The sequence below is a fragment of the Micropterus salmoides genome, unplaced genomic scaffold (assembly GCF_014851395.1).
Source record: "Micropterus salmoides isolate LMB-PRFRI ecotype aquatic unplaced genomic scaffold, ASM1485139v1 Ms_hic_scaffold_5, whole genome shotgun sequence".
Lineage (NCBI taxonomy): Eukaryota > Metazoa > Chordata > Actinopteri > Centrarchiformes > Centrarchidae > Micropterus > Micropterus salmoides.
The window spans coordinates 4372718-4392206 of record NW_024044237.1 but is presented as its reverse complement, the minus strand read 5'-3'; the positions used below and the strand labels follow the sequence as shown (position 1 = coordinate 4392206).

Genomic DNA, 19489 nt, shown 5'->3' with positions numbered 1-19489 from the left:
CATTCAGTCCTGCTAGCCTGAGGCCACCATTAAAATTGGGCAGCTTAGGATAGCCACTGGACTGTTTATACTGCTTTGCCTTGGCTATGTACACAGACAGCGGCACACGGACAATTTTCTCACCTCACTGGTCTAAATTAAACTCACTATCCCACTTCACAAGGTCACAGCCAGATAGGGCCTTTATTTGCCTGGTGTTGTGGGCTCCTTTTGTGGAGGACAAAAGCTGTATCAATAATCTCTCTCAAAACAATTTCCAATAAATAACTACTTGCCCTATTTACAGCAATGTAGTAGTTTATTAAGCTATTGCTTAGAGAAACTGTGTGTTTAGAACAGATTTAGAAATGAATTAGGTTCAAGTTTCTGTGGACATTTTGTCATTAATTTGCATGTCCGTGTGAAATAGGTAGCGTTGGAAGTGTGGTACCATAGTGGCTACTCAGTCACCAACTGGACAGTAAGCTAACACACCATGCTTCTTTTGTGGTTCAGGTCAGTACTGTCAAGGTGGTCAGTTTAGTAAATGGCACAAATTCTGTGAGTCGTGTCAGTTTACCAAAGCTGCACTGTATTCGTGACAAACGTTACGGTCAGAGTTTAAAACAGTTGCCTATTAAAGCATCCAATAGACATGGAGCAACATAATCATTCATTTGAAGTCAGTTTGTGTCCATCTGATGAATGGTAGTCCAATATTCACTCTCCTTTCATCTCTTTTGTCCCTACCAACTGGTTTTATCAGAGCTTTTTTGCTGCCTACTGCAGTAAAGTTTTAGGCCTGTAAAACCAAAAAATTAATTGAAACATACTAAAACGCCCCATAGAACTGAGGAGCACAGAAGAATTGGGTGATAATTCTCTACTAGGGACGATTTTTACATGAGACAGTTATTTGACACATTATAGTAGACTAATAATTAATGCAGCTTTAAGTTTAATTGAACTTGTGTTAAGGCGGCGGACATTACCTTATAGCAATGAGATCAACCCATAGCCTTATGAAAGCCATTTGAGGTCCGAAGGCTTCCATTATATACGTGTAATGTCCACCAGACTTCTTAATACAAGTCCCCAGCTCAGCATAGGACAGGGCTCCTGCAGTGACAGAAGTGACAGATTAGCTCTGACTCTGAAACAAGAAGGTAGAACACTCCCAGGGCTGTTAAACATCTATGGAAATGTACAGTCCCTCCCTGGGCCCCATGATATATCCAAATATATTACTGTGAGAGCCTTTCAGGGTCTCAACCCATAACTTTAAGAAAGAAAGATTTAGGCGGGCGAATTTTAATTAGAAGTTTAGGGAATAGGAATGAAGGGAAGCAGGGAAGGGTTTAAAGAAGGGAATTCAAGGATAATGTGCTTGGACCTTTCATTACAGTGGAAAAACTGGACGTGCTGCCTGCCTCCTGCAGCACCGGTATTTCAACACTGTCTCCTAGAAATGACATTCATCATATTACTAAAATGTTTTCCCAATTATGTTGTGATGACAAAGTTTATTTTTTTATTATTGTAAGCGCTACATTTATGTCCCACACAGGAGTCACAGGGAGGAGGTCCAGGTTTGGGTTAAATGTTAACAAATGTGCTTGTTTCATACTAAAAGACACTGCTGACCTTTTCTCTATTAAACCAGACCATGATCTTTCCCTAACCTTAACCAAGTGCTGCAGGATTCTCAACATTACCATAAAAATATAATAATGCTCTAGTCAGAAGATATTGTATTGCGAGACTGTTTATTTTTTCAGAACACAAATGACAGGTCAGTAATGATTTTACTGATATGTTCATTATCAAGATTTTTGCAACTTGCCAGACATGTTATTGAACTTTTCCTTATTATGTTAATAGAAAATGCAATCTGGGTAGTATTACATGTATATTCTGTTGCAAATTAGTTGTATATAAACATCATTTGCAGGAGGTATTGGGTATTTGGATGTATGTTTAGCTTTTGTTTGAGCAGTTACTGTGGATTGCATGGTTGACCTACTTAATCCTCCTGAGACAGGATGCATAAAACTCTGTGTAGATAGACAGAAATATGTATTCTTCTTCTTCTCATCAGATTTATTAAGCGGCAAGTATGCCTGATTCTGTTTTATAAATCTCAATCAAACTGACCACACATGCACAAGCCTGCCTGTAAACCAGTGGTTCTCAAACTTTTTCACATCAGGGACCCCTAACCTAACACAAACTAGACTACCATTTGATAAAATTTTGTCCCAGGGTCCCCCATCTGATAGGATTTTTGCTTTTAGATGTTTTATTAGAGAAAGCGTATGAAACCCATGACGAAAATAGTCAGACATTCTGTTAATGTACTACTTATGGATAGAATTATAATGAAAATAAAGTATTCCGCTTTTTGCTGGGGATCCCCTGGAAACCCCTCAAGGACCCCGGGGGTCCCTGGACTTTGTCTGCTGTAAACAATCATCAGCTGTGATATGTCATCATTATTAAATGTCAGAAGTATAATCAATGATTAATTTCTAGAGCTCATATTGAAACAGCGTTTACAAAGTGCTTCAAAATTCAGGATTCATCACTCATATATTTTTAAATAAAGTTTATGAATGTGCTTAACCCGCAGCTTTCTGTGAAAAACCACGTTTACCCCTGGTCTGAAGTATGCAGGTATGCACATCTTAAATACCAGTTATGCGTGGGTAAAGGCGTACATGTGGTTTTTGTATGTACATCGGAAGACACCTGGTGTCTTTATATTCTGGATACTTCCCTCTTCCCTCACTATACCCCACTGATGAAGCTGCTTGATTGAATTTTAAACTTGAACATAATTGTGCATGAAAAATAACCTGCCACTTAACAAAATCATACAACTGAGTCTTCCTACTTCACAGTGAGAGAGACTTGAGTATTTATTTAGTGTACCACTCACATTTTACTTCAAGACACGCAATAACAGTCTTTTTGGCTGTTTGTTGATGATAACAATCATAATAATTATTATTATTATTTAGAAAACATAGCAATACTTTCTTAAACTCTCATTTTAGGAAGCATGAGCACCATGGCTGGATATTTCTCTCCTTATAGCAAATGTATGGAAGTCTGAAAGTGTGGGCTTTTCACATAATGTGGTTCACATTTACCTTGCACAATTGGAATCTTTCGCCTTTTTCTTTGGAATGAATATCATGCCATATCTCTAAACTGAAAACTTGTAATCTATGAAAGTTTGAAAATCTAATAAAAAAAGATCCAGAAACAGTTTTACCAATTTTCAAACCTAATTCTCGAAACAGCATGTGGTTAATGCTGTGAAATGTCACAATTTGTTCATGTTAAGGCACCAAAACTTCTTGATCAGGTTTGGTAAAAGATCATGTTTTGGGTTAAAATAACTTAACTTACATAACAAAACTAAAAAGAATCAATGTTGACTTTTCGTTTCACACGGGAAACTTACACCAGTCTCCTGGGTAACAGGAGCAGCCACCTGACAAACTATTTTGTGAATACAAACTAGATCTTGATGTTGTAAATAGTAGGCTACTGGCTATAACCCGTAAGCAACGTCTGAAATCTCTCTCGCAAATAAGGAATTAGGAATTATAATGTAGCCTAATCTCAGCAGTGCGACCACCAGATGCCCAAGTGCTGCCGGCTGCTGTCTGGTCCAGCTCACGAGACACACTGGTCTCTGAGAGCTCGCATGTCATCTCCAGGTAGAACAATTATTGTAAAACACATGTGTTTCCTCCATTATTTCTGTATAAAAAAACTGAAACAATCACTACATGCAATAGCACAACGTGCTGTCATCATAAACATAGCCACAGTATATGCCTAGTTGTCAGAATAAGAAAACGGTCCGCTTTGATGACGGATCTGTTTTCCTGTGGAGGTGTCATTCACTGCGTGTTGCACCACACAAAATATATTTTTATGTGGATATTTTCTATAGTCTGTCAATGAAGCAGCATAAATCACTATGAAGCCATGAATTAAAATACCTCAGTAGAGGCCGGGATACTGTATATAAACCACAAAGAGGCCAATTCCCACCATCCCTGCCAGTAAATTGCATCCTGCATATGACAGTCTGGCAGACCGTTACAGCGCCTGTAGGGGGTGCTAGAATGTTAGCGGTCCAAGCATTAAAGGCACAATGAAGATGTGTAACTATACTGACTTGATGCTAAAGCTGAGAATCTAATCTCACTAAATACAAATCTAATAAAAAGGAAATATTTGTACACCCAAAAAAAGCTTAAACTTGTTAGAAGATTATTTTTTGAGCATACATTGTATATATAAATCAAGCATAAGCTTGTTTTTAGTAATAAAAGCACTTAAACACCAAGGGTTTAAAGAAGGGAATTCAAAGATAATGTGCTTGGACCTTCCATTACAGTGGAAAAACTGAAGGATTTAAGGAGACTGCAACAATATATGCTACAATACATAGATGTGCACAACAATACGTGCAGTACACATACATTTGGTTTTAGTAAAAACGCTTTTTATTCTTAGGTTGCACTAATATCTTCAGTAGATATTTTTAATAGGAAGAGTATTTTTTACACACAATTTAAACTAACCATAAATTTTGCTTCTAGCAATAGAAAGGCACTTTTTGAGAGAAATTTCAAAAAGAAATTATTTGCACATGTTTCTCATACAGACCAAGTTTAACATCTTTATTTGTTCATAAATGGCACAAACTGCTGAACAAGCTGAACTTGTTATTATTATTAACCTGGAAACCAACTCACCGAAGAGTGACAGCACACCGCAGGCGATCCACACTATCAGTGACATTCCTACACTGCCGGAGTGCTTCAGGATGCCCTTTGGAGAAATGAAGATCCCGGCTCCGATGATGGTGCCGATGATGATGGAGACCCCTCGGAGCAGGGTCACCTTCTTTCCTAGTTCCACCTTTCTGTCATCCTTGTCCTGCGGTTTCTCACTGGGATCTGACTGAGTCCCATTTTGGCAAACTTTGTGTCCATTCACCGCGACTGCTCCATCTTTTTGAGTAGATGCTGACCTTTTGGTCATTTTTTAAACACTGCCTAACACTTACTCACGGTCTCTTGTCTTTTTTGGATAGGATTTAAAGTAGAAGTCAGCTGGAATCTGTCCCTCTGGTCTAGCCTGGACCGAATCAGCCTTAGTGACTGGTGCAGGAAAATGTTACAAAACTGGCAGTAAAACTAAATTCAAGGGACAAAAGACCTATTCACAAACACTCTCTAACTTCTTGTCACTAATCTCTCACTGTACACTACAGCCCCTTTGACCGACTCATCACATCTCTTACTTCACCAAACTTTTTTCCCCTTGTTCCTCTTTCTCCGTTACTGTCGTCTGTATTGCTGTCTCATCCTGTGTTCCTCGTGTGATCTGTAGCCCCTCCCTCTCTGCCTCTGTTCCTGTCAAGCCTTTTATTTATACCTGGAGTTCTGCCTCCCCTCCAAAACCATTAATGGTTCACTAGGGTGAGGTGTTGTGCTTCTTTGGTGCAAGGTAATCATGACACAGCAAAGAGGGTTGTATTCAAGGTTATCTCCACCTACGTCTGGGTGTCTGCTCCCAGATTTGGTACTTTAACATAATAACAAAAGCTGTATAACTTGTGTCCTGGGATAGTTTCATTCATGGCAAGCAGGGACAAGCTGGCATAGGATTGCAGCCACTTTAACAAGGTTTCTCACAGACTACTTTGCATTTTGGGGGGTGTGGTACAATTTGTTAAAGGAACAGAAACTGGGAAAGTGTTGGCAAACTCTCCCATGTTGATTTACTTGGAACAGATCCACTTCACACACAATCTTTTGTGATAATGTTCAAGTTTATTTGTATGGCAACATTCACAGCAAATGTATTGGGTTACACGTGTGTCTTTATTACACTGTAAAAAAAAAAAAAAAAAACAGATTTGAGAACAAAACTAATGACAATTCAATCAAAAAGTTTTTATTGCAAGTAAAATAAAGTTGTGATTAAAATGTATTAATGTAACTTTTTTTGCAAATCTAAAGGTTTTTTGCGTTGAACTGAATTTTGTGAGCAGGACCTATACTGAAACACATCTAATGAGAAAAACAACATTTGGTGCAGCTGTATTGTTGTCTTGGTGGAAACATTGGACTTTTAGTCTTAAAAAAAAAAAGAAAGATGTGTAAATCAGGAGAAATATGGGAGAATTGCGATCACTTGATTGAAGATACTTGAAGACGTTTTGCCTCTCATCCAAAAGGCTTCTTGTGTTTTAATTGACTGACACTGAGTACCAGCTGTTTAACCCTTTTGTGGGGATCATGGTGATGGATACTGCTGGTTCATTAGTGCTGCTAGCTGTTGCAATGAGAGTTGTTGAGGTCATTAGAGTCTCCTGAGGCCCAGTGTGAACAACCATCATTGGCATTGTCACATGAGGCCAGATGAGATTGTTTCTTCAGTGTCCTGGGCACATCCTCCGAGACCGACCGAGGCCAGTTTGACCACTGGGAATAAAGTACGAAGGTGGTTTTCTTGCCAGGTTTGGCTCTTGACACCCCGGGGGTTAGTCACTTGCTAACTAGCAACAGATGCAGTTAGTGGTTTAGCAAAAAGTAAAGCTATTCATCAAGAAGCTCTGTGTAAATCATCCCGGTACTGGATTCCCTGATGGTCTATGAGGCAGTGTTCTACCTTCAGCAACAAGTAAAGCTATCTGTCCATCAGGAAACTCTGTGAATCACAGAGTTGAGGCAGAGCAGCCAGGGAACATCACAGAGAATATATTTTCTCCATATTTTCATATTTCTCGATCAAATATGATCCAGTTTGACCAAAATCAGTGAAAACAGTGGAGTTTTTGTACAGTAATCAGTGGGGCCCGGCCCCAGAACCTCTATGCTTGAGCAGTGTCACATTGAGAATCTTTTCATTGGACGCTAAATAATACAAGTGTAGAATGAGTCATCAACATTTTAAAATGGTTTTCCAAATAACAAACAATACCTACATAACACATTTTTTGTCATTGATGGGCGAGATGCTGCCATCGTGGTGACATAGTGCAAAGCAAATCATATAAAAATATTTAAATATGGATTCTGATTTCATGAGAATGGAAGATTTTGTTAGTATTGTATGTTTCTCTAAAAATACACTGAGCAGAAAACACATCATTGATACTTCTCTTGTCTTTGCCTATTTGGCATTGAAGTAATCCAGAAGTAACTAAAAGTAATCAGCTAAGATTACTTTTATTTTGTGGTACTTGGATTACATAACTGAGTACATTTTTAAACAAGTAATTGTACTGGATTACATTTTTAAAGTAATCCTCCCAACCCTGGCCATATGTGTGTGTAGTTGTTTAGTTTCCCTGATATACAGGTCTGTGCATTCCTCACTGCACTGGACAGCATACACTTGATTGATTCTCTAGTCTTTGAGTGTGTGGTCTTTCGGGTGTACCAGAATCTGTCTTAGCGTGTTGCTGGATTTAAATGTGTTCTTCTTGGATTTTGTGGCTGTTTTCACAAAGGTCCAGTTTGGGCATCCACAAGCTGTTAGTGCCTCCTTCAGGTGTTTATACTCTTTCCCTTGGGCTTGGGCTCTTGTTGGTATGTTATGCTCTGTGGTGTAGGGTTCTGATAACTCCTAGTTTGTACTGTAATGTGGAGGCTGCCGTTCTCTTCAATGTGTATGGCACAGTCCAAGAAGTCCAAAGTTTCCATTGTGGACACTCCGACTGCTAGTAATTGTAAAATGTTGCTAAATGTTTCAAAAGTCTCCCAACACTGTTTTTATCAAAGGAGACTGGTGGCCTTGAAAAGAGAGATAGTGGCTGTTTCTGGCTAAAGTATCATATGCTTTAAAAAAAGGTCTATCTCTCTAGGGATGCTTTCCACAATCTTGTCAGAATCTTATAAAAATAATCTGGGCTTGTCAGTGGCAAAAACAAGCACTTTTTGGTGGACGGGCACAGCTTTGTTTCGCTGCTGCCGAGTGTAGCGCACTCGCTCAATACTCAGGTTAAAAAAATGTTGTCCCAATTTGTCACATAGACACATGGGAAAAATAGGGTTCAGGTTGTTAACTAATCTGGCTACAGGCTGATAAAATAGGACAGCACATCACAATATAACTAACGTTAGATTGCGGAACACAAACAGTGCAAGTAGCTAACTAGTAGATCTATTATGACTGAGTCACTAGCTCAGTGTCATAAGATGTACTTGTTTTCAACGCATTACAATATCACAGATTGTTAAACAAAAGCAATCATGCACCAGTTCAAACATAATATTCATGCTATTACTAAGATGGGAGTTATGTGTAAACATACCCACTCTGTCTTCTCTGTGGAATTCAAAACTCCCTCTATCCTTTACTACTTTTGATTCACACCAATACATTTTTTATCACAGATATATTTTACTTTCAATAAACATTTTTGATTGCAGTTGTTATGACCTGGCTCAAAAGGCCACAACAAAAGGGAGACACACCATGGTAAAGTTGAACAAAATTTGTTTATTTAAACCAAAGTTCACCAAATTAAGAGGTATTTCAAACTAACATTAAAGTATCAGGTATGTAGTCTGTGGTTTCAGTAGTGTCTGTGCAGGATGATGGTTGCATGAATGTATGTGTGAAGGCATTGTAGTATGCAAAAACAAGATAAATACCACAAAGCAATAGTCCAACCAAAGAAAACCAAACTAAAGGGGAAACCAGGGAGCCGGCCTGCAGGGAGGCCTGACCTGGCCTCCACAGCAGCCTCCTGCAGAATGAAAAGACAGGGTTACAAATAGTCTAGCCTCAAAAGACACTGGGCCCAGGGGCTTCCAGTTACCATAACGAGCTCTTGATCTACAAGGGAGAGAGAGAGAGACCACACCCACTCACGACCCCACAGGGCGTCACACAGTGTTAATAGTTTTAGTCTCAAACCTATTGTGTTTGAGTACATAATAAAGACACAAAGGTAACCCCATGGAAATGTAGCTCAAAGTGTTTGTTAATATGATAACATATTGAAACACTGAAGAAAAGAAGCAGAAAAAAAAGAACAGGAAGTTAGTATTGAAGGCTGACTAACATATTGTTAGTTTTGGTAAGGAAACACCAGCCTTCACAAATAGTTTTATTTTTAAAACAGGCACAGTAAGACAGCTCCCTGTTGTTTATATCAAACGTTTCTCGAACAGGAGGAAATAGTGTGTTCTCAGAGCACCACTCTGCAAGTTTATGAATTTCCTCCCGATATGAAGTGTGATCGTTGTTTGAAATCTGGCCGATTGTGTTGAATGATAAGCTGAAATCCACAAACAGCATTCTGATGTAGGTGGTGCTGTAGTGAGTATCTGGGGCAGCAGTATGGTCCAGTGGCAGTGACGGTGTACGTAGGATTGAGCCAAAATAAACTACACTGTGTGGTAATGAAAGAACATGTCACCCAGGGCAACAGTGTGGCCAGGGATGGGCCAAGTTTTGGTCGGTTTGCACAAAACGTTAGAGTTGTTGTACAGCATCACTTTATAAGGCCACAAGATGGTGTAACTTGTTAAATGCACACACCCGTCCCTTATTGTCATTAACAACGTTGTGCTGCAACGCCATGAAACAGCAGGTTGTCAACCCATCCACCCCTCGTGTTTGTTGTAGCTCAAAGTAGGCCCTCCATTACCAAACAGCAAGTAACTAAATCAGGATACAGTTATGAGTCATTAGCAGGCTGTTAAACATTAAACAGTTGGTTACCTCAAAACTGACCTTCATCTGGTTGATCACAGGGATATGTGAATATTTTATCTGGTAACTGGATGCCTGTCAGATTTATTGCATGACTCATTAAGGACAGAAAAGCTGTTGCTCAAACATTGTCCACTTAATCAGCTGGGTTACTGTTGAAGGGATAGATCAAACAGGTTTGTGAAGTGATTTCATGGTACCACGGAGTACCAAGTACTTTTAGTATTTTTGAAATACAAAAAATACAGTAGTTTATTTTGATACACTTAAAATTAGGGTGTTTGGTATATTATTTTAAAACACATTTTGATGTATTTTGTATCTACAGTATCATGCCTGAGTGTGGCTCACTTATGTGTTTTTAATAGTTTTTGGACAACAATGGTGCTCTATGGCACATAGGAAGAAGATATATCCGACTGTGATACACACAATACTTGTTAGTGTGATACATTCAGTGTTGGTTTGGCTCTGCAAATGAAAAATATACCATCACAAGACTCCCCTCCAATAATTACCTACTCACAGAATAGAATAGTTGCAGTTTGGTCTACTGTTTTGAAATTTGGCTTGTGAAACCTCTGTCCCCATTACAATACAATGGAAAAGAGGCGCCTTTTATTTAAAGCCTTCAGCACTTAGTATTTCAGTCTCTAATGAACCAGCATGAATGTGTAGTTAAGGATTGATATGTTGTTTGCTTTATGTAAAATGCGGCACATGGGAAAGAGTATGTTTTCTCCATGTTGGGATTATAGTACACCAAAATCAGTGTGGATCCTCTTGAGGTTTATTTTTGACTGAGAAGAAGTCTGAGGTTTTGTGTTCTTTATTTTGACAGTTGAGACATTATTTCAGCTAGTTATTAAACCTGCTCAGAAATCAAATAATCAGTGGAAAAACGCAGAAATAGGTCTAATGTGTCACTCCTGTGCTAGCATAATTCACAATCAATGCTAATTTTGCTCTGTGTCTGCTGGAAATAGGCAATTTGCTAGTTAGACTGACTAACACAATAGATATCAGCACGTGATAAGAAGATGGGTTGTTTGAATGTGTTTCTCCCAGGTGGTCAAATAATTAAATGAAAATTATAGTGTATTTTTCTCGAAATTCAGAAGCACAACCCAATGTTTTGTAATTTGCTACTACAAACAGGCAGTGTAGATCCCTATGCAGTTGCTGCCTGAAATAGCCATTATGGCTATTTACTTTGGGTCAGACTCAGAGAAAAGTGTTAGAAATGATTTTAATGAATCATTTCAAACACTAAAATAAAAAAGGTGTTTTTGGAACAGGAAAACTATTCTTCGATTTTCCAGGGTTTCCAGGGACACTGGGAACCTCAATTATGTTCCTGTTGGTATAGTTAAGTAATTGGAAGTCAGGTCATACTACATACTGCTGAGAGGCAAGCACATACAGGATCATCTTCTGCAGTCCTCTCTCTTCCCACCAGACAGCAGTGGCAGAGGTGTAACAGAAATACAGGCCATATGCAGTGGTCTGGCAAACCAAGTCTGAGATAAAGACACTGGAGGGAATTTAAGGCCAAAGTCATACATCTTTGTATAAAGACACACTGAAGATTTCAGGACACCCTCACGGCAATAAATATGAGTTCATTACACAACAGTACTTTTTCAAGAAAATGATGCAATACTGGAGAGCATGTGGTGAAGCTACATGGAGCAATATCCTCTGGTTTAACTATTTGTCATACATTTTGTCAAAGTTTGTCTCATGCAAAAAGGTGCAACAATAACGGTGATAAATCTTCCTGCAGTTTCCCCTGTGTGATATACACAGTGGGTTTTTATATGTAAGTAACAATTTATATGTAGGTTTTCTTTGATATGCTGTATCTCTATAATCACTGACATTTTAGCCACAGCAGCAGAATCAGCCGGGCTCTCTTATCTCCCAGCATGTTTGTACAAATGACTGGAATCAGACTCTAGCATTCACTCAAATGTATTCTACTAATCACACAGTAGTGTGCAGTTTTGACAAGCCAGATTTGTTACAGTTATCATTTTATTATCAATCATAGATAATCTATTCATGAAAGCTTAGAATCTTTTTGTCAATATTTTTTCATTTTTATTTTGGGAAAATTACATGTCCTCAAATTGTCCTGTAAAAAGATGCCAACTCTCTCAGAGGTGCTACCTTCGGAATCCTTCCCTGCAGTCATTGAGATATTCAGTGGGTTGGATACGTACAGCAGCCTGCACCAAAATCACCAACCTGGGTAATTATAGCTCAGAAATGAGAGCTGTGATGACATTCACAGCTGCTGTATGCATCCATTTGTACAATCAAGACCTGAATATCTCCCTGATATCAAACAGATTTCAAAATTTAGTGTCTGCCTGTTTGGTCACCTCTACTTTGCCTGTTGTATACAATATACTGCACTGGGGTTTAGAACTTTTTCAGTGAAAACAGCTGCCTGCTATGGTTGGACACATGGTTGACCAGAGTTGTGACTGACCCAAAAGACATTTCACAGTCACAAGAGAGTTCCCACCTGATTGAAGACAGCCACCATCGTCCCTGTGAAGTCTGCAGTATCTAGACTAAATGACTACTCCTCTGTGGCTCTCACTGCCATTCTGTTGATTTGCCTTGAGAAACGGGTTCTCCAGCACATAAAAAACAACATCCCAGCCAGCCTGGACCCTCAGCAGTTTTCTGAGTCAGTATTCCCCTTCAGCAGTTTAAGGCTTTAATTAATTTCATCATAAGCAACAGCCACAACAGCCACAGACGTATTCCTCAGATAAGTCTTGAATAGCTTATATTGTGGGCTAGCTAACGGGGGAGGGCTAGAACTTGGGGAGCAGCAGTTTGGGATAACTCATAACTAATTAATTCCTTTTATAATCATCAATTTTGTAACAGGAATGAAGAAAGTTTTAGATTATCAGGGGTGGTAAACATCTTTTGTTACTTCGTCAGGGCTCTATAAGTATTCAGTGAAGTTCTAGACTTCAGCAGCTGAGTCTGGGTGGAATGATGAGTCACTTGGTGATTCAGTTGAGGATGAGATAGTGACTACAGTTTAGACAAGTTGATTTTTTTGGATTAAGTTACATCTTGTTCTCCATGCTCTTCCATGAGAGTAAAGTTGATGATACACGGGGCAATTTTTTGAGCAATCTTGCTGTTGGCAAGTCTGACTATGTTTTGAACGGATAGCAGCGGTTTTAAGGGAAGTCTTTAGTCAACAATCTGGATGAGTTTACAGAGGCTGTGACGTCCTACATCAGCTTCTGTGAGGACAGCTGCATTCCAACATCGACCAGAGTGACTTATAACAATGACAAACCCTGGATCACAGCTAAACTCAGACAGCTAAGGTTGGAAAAGGAAGAGGAATTTAGGAGTGGTGACAGGGCCAGGTGCAGGGCGTTAAAGTACAGGTTTAGCAGGGAGGTGCGAGAAGCTAAATGACTGTACTCAGAGAGACTAAAGAACCAGTTGTCTGCAAATGACGCCACTTCTGTCTGGACGGGGTTCAGACAGATCACAAACTATAAACCCAAAGTCCCCTACTACATAAACGATTCTCGCCTGGCAAATGAGCTGAACCAGTTCTACTGCCGCTTTGAGAGTCAATCGGACACCGTCCCCCGTGACTCCTCCGCTCAGCTTCAGCCTCAGTCCACCACTTCTTCATCCACCTCCTCAGAGCTGGCCAGCTCCACCCCCTCCCCTCCTCTCTCCATCACAGAGAGGGAAGTCAACGGTCTTTTCAGGAGGCAGAAACCCTGCAAAGCAGCTGAAGCACTGTGCTGATCCGCTGTCTCCGGTGTTCACAGACATTTTTAAGCTCTGCTTTTAACACCATCATCCCGGCCCTGCTGCAGGACAAGCTCTCCCAGCTGAGCGTGCCTGACTCCACCTGCAGGTGGATCACTGACTTCCTGACAGACAGGAAGCAGCACGTGAAGCTGGGAAAACATGTCTCTGACTCCAGGACTATCAGCACCAGTTCCCCTCAAGGCTGCGTTCTTTCCCCCCTTCTCTTCTCCCTGTACACCAACAGCTGCATCTCCAGTCACCAGTCTGTCAAGCTCCTGAAATTTGCAGACAACACCACCCTCATTGGGCTCATCTCTGGTGGGGATGAGTCCGCCTACAGGTGGGAGATCGACCATCTGGTGACCTGGTGCAGCCAGAACAGTCTGGAGCTCAACACTCTGAAGACAGTGGAGATGGTCGTGGACTTCAGAAAGAGCACAGCCCCACCCTCCCCCATCATCCTGAGTGACTCCCCAGTCACCACTGTGGACTCCTTCAGCTTCCTGAGCACCATCATCTCCCAGGACCTCAAGTGGGAGCTGAACATCACCTCCACCATCAAAAAGGCCCAGCAGAGGATGTATTTTCTGTGGCAGCTGAAGAAGTTCAGCCTGCCAAAGACAATGATGGTGCACTTCTACACCGCCATCATTGAGTCCATCCTCACCTCCTCCATCACCATCTGGTACGCTGCTGCCACTGCCAGGGACAAGGGCAGGCTGCAGCGTATCATTTGCTCTGCAGAGAAGGTGATTGGCTGCGATCTTCCTTCTCTGGCAGGGGGCTGCGGTCCATCAGGACCAAAACCTCTCGCCACAAAAACAGTTTCTTCCTGTTTGCAACTAGCCTCATCAACAAGGCCCGGGTCCCCCACTGACACTCCCCCTTTGCAAATGATACAAATGTCTCTGCAAATGTAAATACTGTTTCATCTCATCGTCGTGCACAGACCTGGCACGTCGCACATATTTGTTGTTGATTGTTGATCTTTGTTGTTGTATATTTTTATGTTGTCAGTTTATATATTTATATGTACACAATATTCTCTTTCTACTTGTTTCTACTTTGTCTTCAAGAAAGATAAGAATCTTTGCCCTTGCATTGATTTCTGAGGTCTGAATAATATCACCATAAAGAACAAATATCCTCTGCCCCTCATCAGTCCAGATTTTGAGTCACTTCAAAGCACCATCAAACTGGACCTGGATCTGGATAAACATTCTCAGAGCCTTGACAATATAAAGCAGGTGCTTCAAAGACTGTGTCAGCTTGTACAGTTGTGCTCAAGGTAAAGCCACTTACCATACTCCTGCTGGTGTGCTCTGTCCCCTTCCAGTTCCTGGTTGACCATGGTCATTCTCACTATTGTTAACAGATCTTTGGAGGCTCTGCATTTCAATCCGTAAACACTCTACAGCTTTGGAGACTGCTGATCTCCTCAGGCATCATGTATTTTGTTGGTACCCCTCTGGACGTTGTCTCGGGCCGCGGCACTCATTTCATCTTGCAAGTATGGAACTCATTCTCTCAGGCCCTCAGTGCTTTGGTGAGTCTATCCAACTGTTATCATCCTCAGACTAATGGACAGACAGAGTGGGCTAATCAGGATCTGGATGTGGCTCTACGTTGTGTCACAACTAGGAATCCCTCTTTGCCCTAGATTGAATATGGTCACAACTCCCTGAGCAGTGCTGCTATGCCTCCATTTGAAAGTTTTTTGGTTACTTACCTTCTCTTCACCGTTTATTCATTGCAGTCCCATCTCTGTCACTGACCCTGACCCTTGCCGACCATCACCAGATCCCTGCAGTCCATTATCAGCCAGGTCCGAAAGTCAATTTTATTTATATAGCGCCAAATCACAACAACAGTTGTCTCACAGCACTTTTCATAAGAGCAGGTCTAGACCGTACTCTATGATGCTATTTACAGAAGCCCAACAGTTCCCACCAAGAGCAAGCACTAGGCGACAGAGGCAAGGAAAAACTTCCTTTTAAGAGGCAGAAACCTCGAGCAGAACCATGGCTCAGGGTGGGCGGCCATCTGCGAGAGAGAGATGGAGGGGGGGGAGGGCAGTAATATTAATGATTATAATAACAATAATAATGATAGGACTAGTAACAATAGTCGTTGCAGCAGAGGGTGTCGAGCAGGAACACGGGGGCAGCAGGTGACTCGCAACCACAGATCCAGACTCCACAGCTCCAGAGCAAGAAAACCTGCAGGAAGTGATAGGAGAGGGACGAGAAAGCACAAGACTACCAGAAAGGGGAGAAGTTGTGTTAGTAACATGCAATAATGGGATGAGGTTGCATACAGAGGGAGAGAAAGTAGAGGAGAGAGGAGCTCAGTGCATCATGGGAAATCCGCAGTCTAGGCCTATAGCAGCATAACTAAGGGATGGTTCAGGACTCACCTGAGCCAGCCCTAACTATAAGCTTTATCAAAGAGGAAAGTCTTAAGCCTACTCTTAAATGTGGAGATGGTGTCTGCCTCCTGAACCCAAACTGGAACCTGGTTCCACAGGAGAGGAGCTTGATAGCTGAACGCTCTGGCTCCTAGTCTACTTTTTTAGACTCTAGGAACCACAAGTAACCCTGCATTCTGGGAGCGCAGTGCTCTGGTGGGGTAGTAAGGTACTATGAGCTCTTTAAGATAAGATGGTGCCTGACCATTAAGAGCTTTGTAGGTAAGAAGAATGATTTTAAATTCTATTCTGGATTTTACTGGAAGCCAATGCAATGAAGCTAAAACAGGAGAAATATAATCTCTTTTCCTGGTTCCTGTCAGAACACGAGCTGCAGCATTCTGGATCAGCTGAAGAGTCTTAATGGACTTTTTCGAGCAGCCTGATAATAAGGAATTGCAGTAATCCAGCCTTGAAGTAACAAATGCATGGACTAGTTTTTCTGCATCATTTTTAGACAGGATGTCCCTGATTTTCGCAATATTACATAGGTGAAAAAAGGCGGTCCTTGAAATTTGCTTAATGTGAGACTTAAACGACATGTCCTGATCAAAGATAACTCCAAGATTCCTCACAGTGGTGCTGGAGGCCAGGGCGATGCCATCAAGGGAAACTATATCTTCAGATAATGCGCCACAGAGGTGCTTAGGCCCCAGAACAATAACTTCAGTTTTATCCGAGTTTAACATTAGAAAATTACAGGTCATCCAGACTTTAACATCCTGAAGGCACATTTGAAGTTTAGCTAACTGATGAGTTTCATCTGGTTTGATCGATAGATATAACTGAGTATCATCTGCATAACAATGAAAGTTTATGGAATATTTCTTGATAATATTGCCTAAAGGAAGCATATATAAAGTGAAGAGGATTGGTCTGAGGAGAGATCCTTGTGGAACTCCATGACTAACTTTGGCATGCATGGAGGACTCATCGTTAACATGTACAAACTGAGATCGATCTGATAAATAGGACTTAAACCAGCTTAGAGCGGTTCCTTTAATGCCAATGAAATGTTCCAGTCTCTGCAATAGGATCTGATGGTCAATGGTATCAAATGCAGCACTAAGATCTAATAAAACCAGTACAGAGACAAGTCCTTTGTCTGATGCAATAAGGAGGTCGTTAGTAATTTTCACCAGTGCTGTCTCTGTGCTATGATGAGCTCTAAATCCTGACTGAAAATCCTCAAATAAACTATTGCTCTGTAGAAAGTCACACAGCTGTTTAGCAACTGCTTTCTCCAGAACCTTAGAGAAAAGGGGAAGGTTAGATATAGGTCTATAGTTGGCTAAAACATCCGGATCAAGTTTGGGCTTTTTCAGAAGAGGTTTAATTACAGATACTTTAAAGTACTGTGGTAGATAGCCTGTTGATAAAGATAGATTGATTATATCTAGTATAGAAGTGCTGACTAAGGGTAAAACATCTTTAAGCAGCCTAGTCGGGATGGGGTCTAAGAGGCAGGTTGATGGTTTAGATGAAGAAATTATTGAAGTTAGTTGGTAAAGATTGAGGGAAGCAAAACAGTCTAAACATATATCTGGTTCTACAGCTGTTTCTAAGGTTCCTGAGTTTAGAGATAATTCGGTGCCATTTGAGGGCAGGTCTTGGTGAATTTTGTCTCTAATAGTTAGAATTGAATCATTAAAGAAGCTCATGAAGTCGTAACTACTGAGAGCTATGGGAATACTTGGCTCAATAGAGCTGTGACTCTCTGTCAGCCTGGCTACAGTGCTGAAAAGAAACCTGGGGTTGTTCCTATTTTCCTCTATTAATGTTAGAGTAGTACGCTGCTCTGGCATTACGGAGGGCCTTCCTATAAGTTTTAAGACTATCTTGCCAAATTAAACGAGAATTTTCCAGTTTGGTGGAACGCCAATTCCTCTCAAGTTTCCGCGATATTTGCTTTAATTTGCGAGTTTCAGTATTATACCATGGAGCTAACTGTCTTTGCTTTATAATTTTCTTTTTTAGAGGGGCTACAGAGTCGAGTGTCATTCGCAGCGAGCCTGCAGCACTATCAACAAGATGATCGATTTGGGAGGGACTGAAATTAGCATAGGAGTCCTCTGTTACTTTGTGACTTAATAATGAATTTAGAGCTGATGGAATCGCATTCTTAAATTTAGCTACAGCACTATCAGACAGACATCTTGTATAGAAATTTTTGCCCAATGGCATGTAGTTCAGCAATACAAACACAAAAGTTATCAAACAGTGGTCGGACAAAGAGGGATGATATTTAAGGGTCCACATTTAACTCTCCTATTTAGCTCAAAGTTTGGCTTTGTTACAAAAACATCCCATTAAAATGTGACTCTTGAAAGTTTTTATGTGGAGCTTCCCTTACTGCATACTGATTATAATAATGCATATATTTTTTTTAAATGTACAAGAATATAAAAATTACAGTAAATGTCAAAACTATATATGGTACAATGTTTGAGAATATGATAAGATCAATGTTAAAATAAATCCAATGTCTGAAATACAAAATGCTAGAAAATAAAAGAGCAAATACTAAAATCCCAATTTTGGAAGTCTTTCCCTACATCATTCTTTTTTTATCTCTAGGTGGTTTCCTACAACAGTAACCAAAAACATGTTTAGCCAACATCCCTCCAAAAAAGGCTATCTGACCCACAAGAGAGTACCTGACCCAAAACATCCAGTACTCTCCTCCCCACCAACTTCCTCTTTTCCTGGAATCGTGTTTGGAGCACAAGAGAGGAACAGCTGCATAGATAAACTAAAGTAATACAGAATACAGATACAAAAATACAGATTATACATATACTGCAGATACTTACCAATTTTTCTACACAACTTATCATTTTTATGTACATAACTATCTGATCATCATTGAACAAATACGAAACTATCATAAGCATTACATATTACTGCACAGTTTTCTAATGTTTAGTTGGCACTGAGCCTCCACAGGTCCTATGTAGTTAACAGCAGAATCAATCCATCTGTAGTTAGACTCAAGTTACCCAGGTCTTTGAAGATCCATCCCACTTTTCATGTGTCTCAACTCAGACCAGTGTCTGACAGTCTATTATGCCCTCCAGCCGATCCTCCTCCTCCCATCGAGATCATCATCGCCCTTCCTGCCTTCACTGTGCAGGGACTGTTACGAGGGGTAAAGTCCTGAGGAGCAAAGCTGCATATCCCACTGTCTCATGCCAAAAAATAAAGCCCCTGGGCCAGATGGTTTTCCTGATGAAATCTACAAGGAATTCTGGGAAACACTTGAGCCCACATTTTATAGGATGGTAATGCAAATTAGGAGAAGTTGCATATTGCCCCCAACAATGAACTCTGCTAATATCAGCCTGCTTCTTAAGCCAGAAAAAGACCCTACACTCCCATCCAGTTATCGGCCAATATCACTTATTAACACATGTTAAAATCATCTGCAAAGCCCTAGCAAGAACGCTAGAGAAGCACAGTTCCCTTTTTTTTTTA

At 40.6% G+C, this 19489-nt stretch overlaps 1 protein-coding gene across 1 annotated transcript in view; it reads right to left on the bottom strand.

The window, feature by feature from the left end:
• The window catches only part of slc7a11 (solute carrier family 7 member 11), a 28165-nt gene extending 22749 nt beyond the window's left edge, over positions 1-5416 (bottom strand). Inside the window, exons 1-2 of the mRNA XM_038699722.1 lie at positions 4758-5416; positions 972-1098 (exon numbers count right to left, since the gene is read on the bottom strand). Of these exons, the coding sequence (XP_038555650.1) occupies positions 972-1098; positions 4758-5046 (416 nt within the window). The 5' untranslated portion in view covers positions 5047-5416. The remainder of the gene's footprint in view (positions 1-971; positions 1099-4757) is intronic.
• Between the last annotated feature and the right edge of the window lie 14073 nt (positions 5417-19489).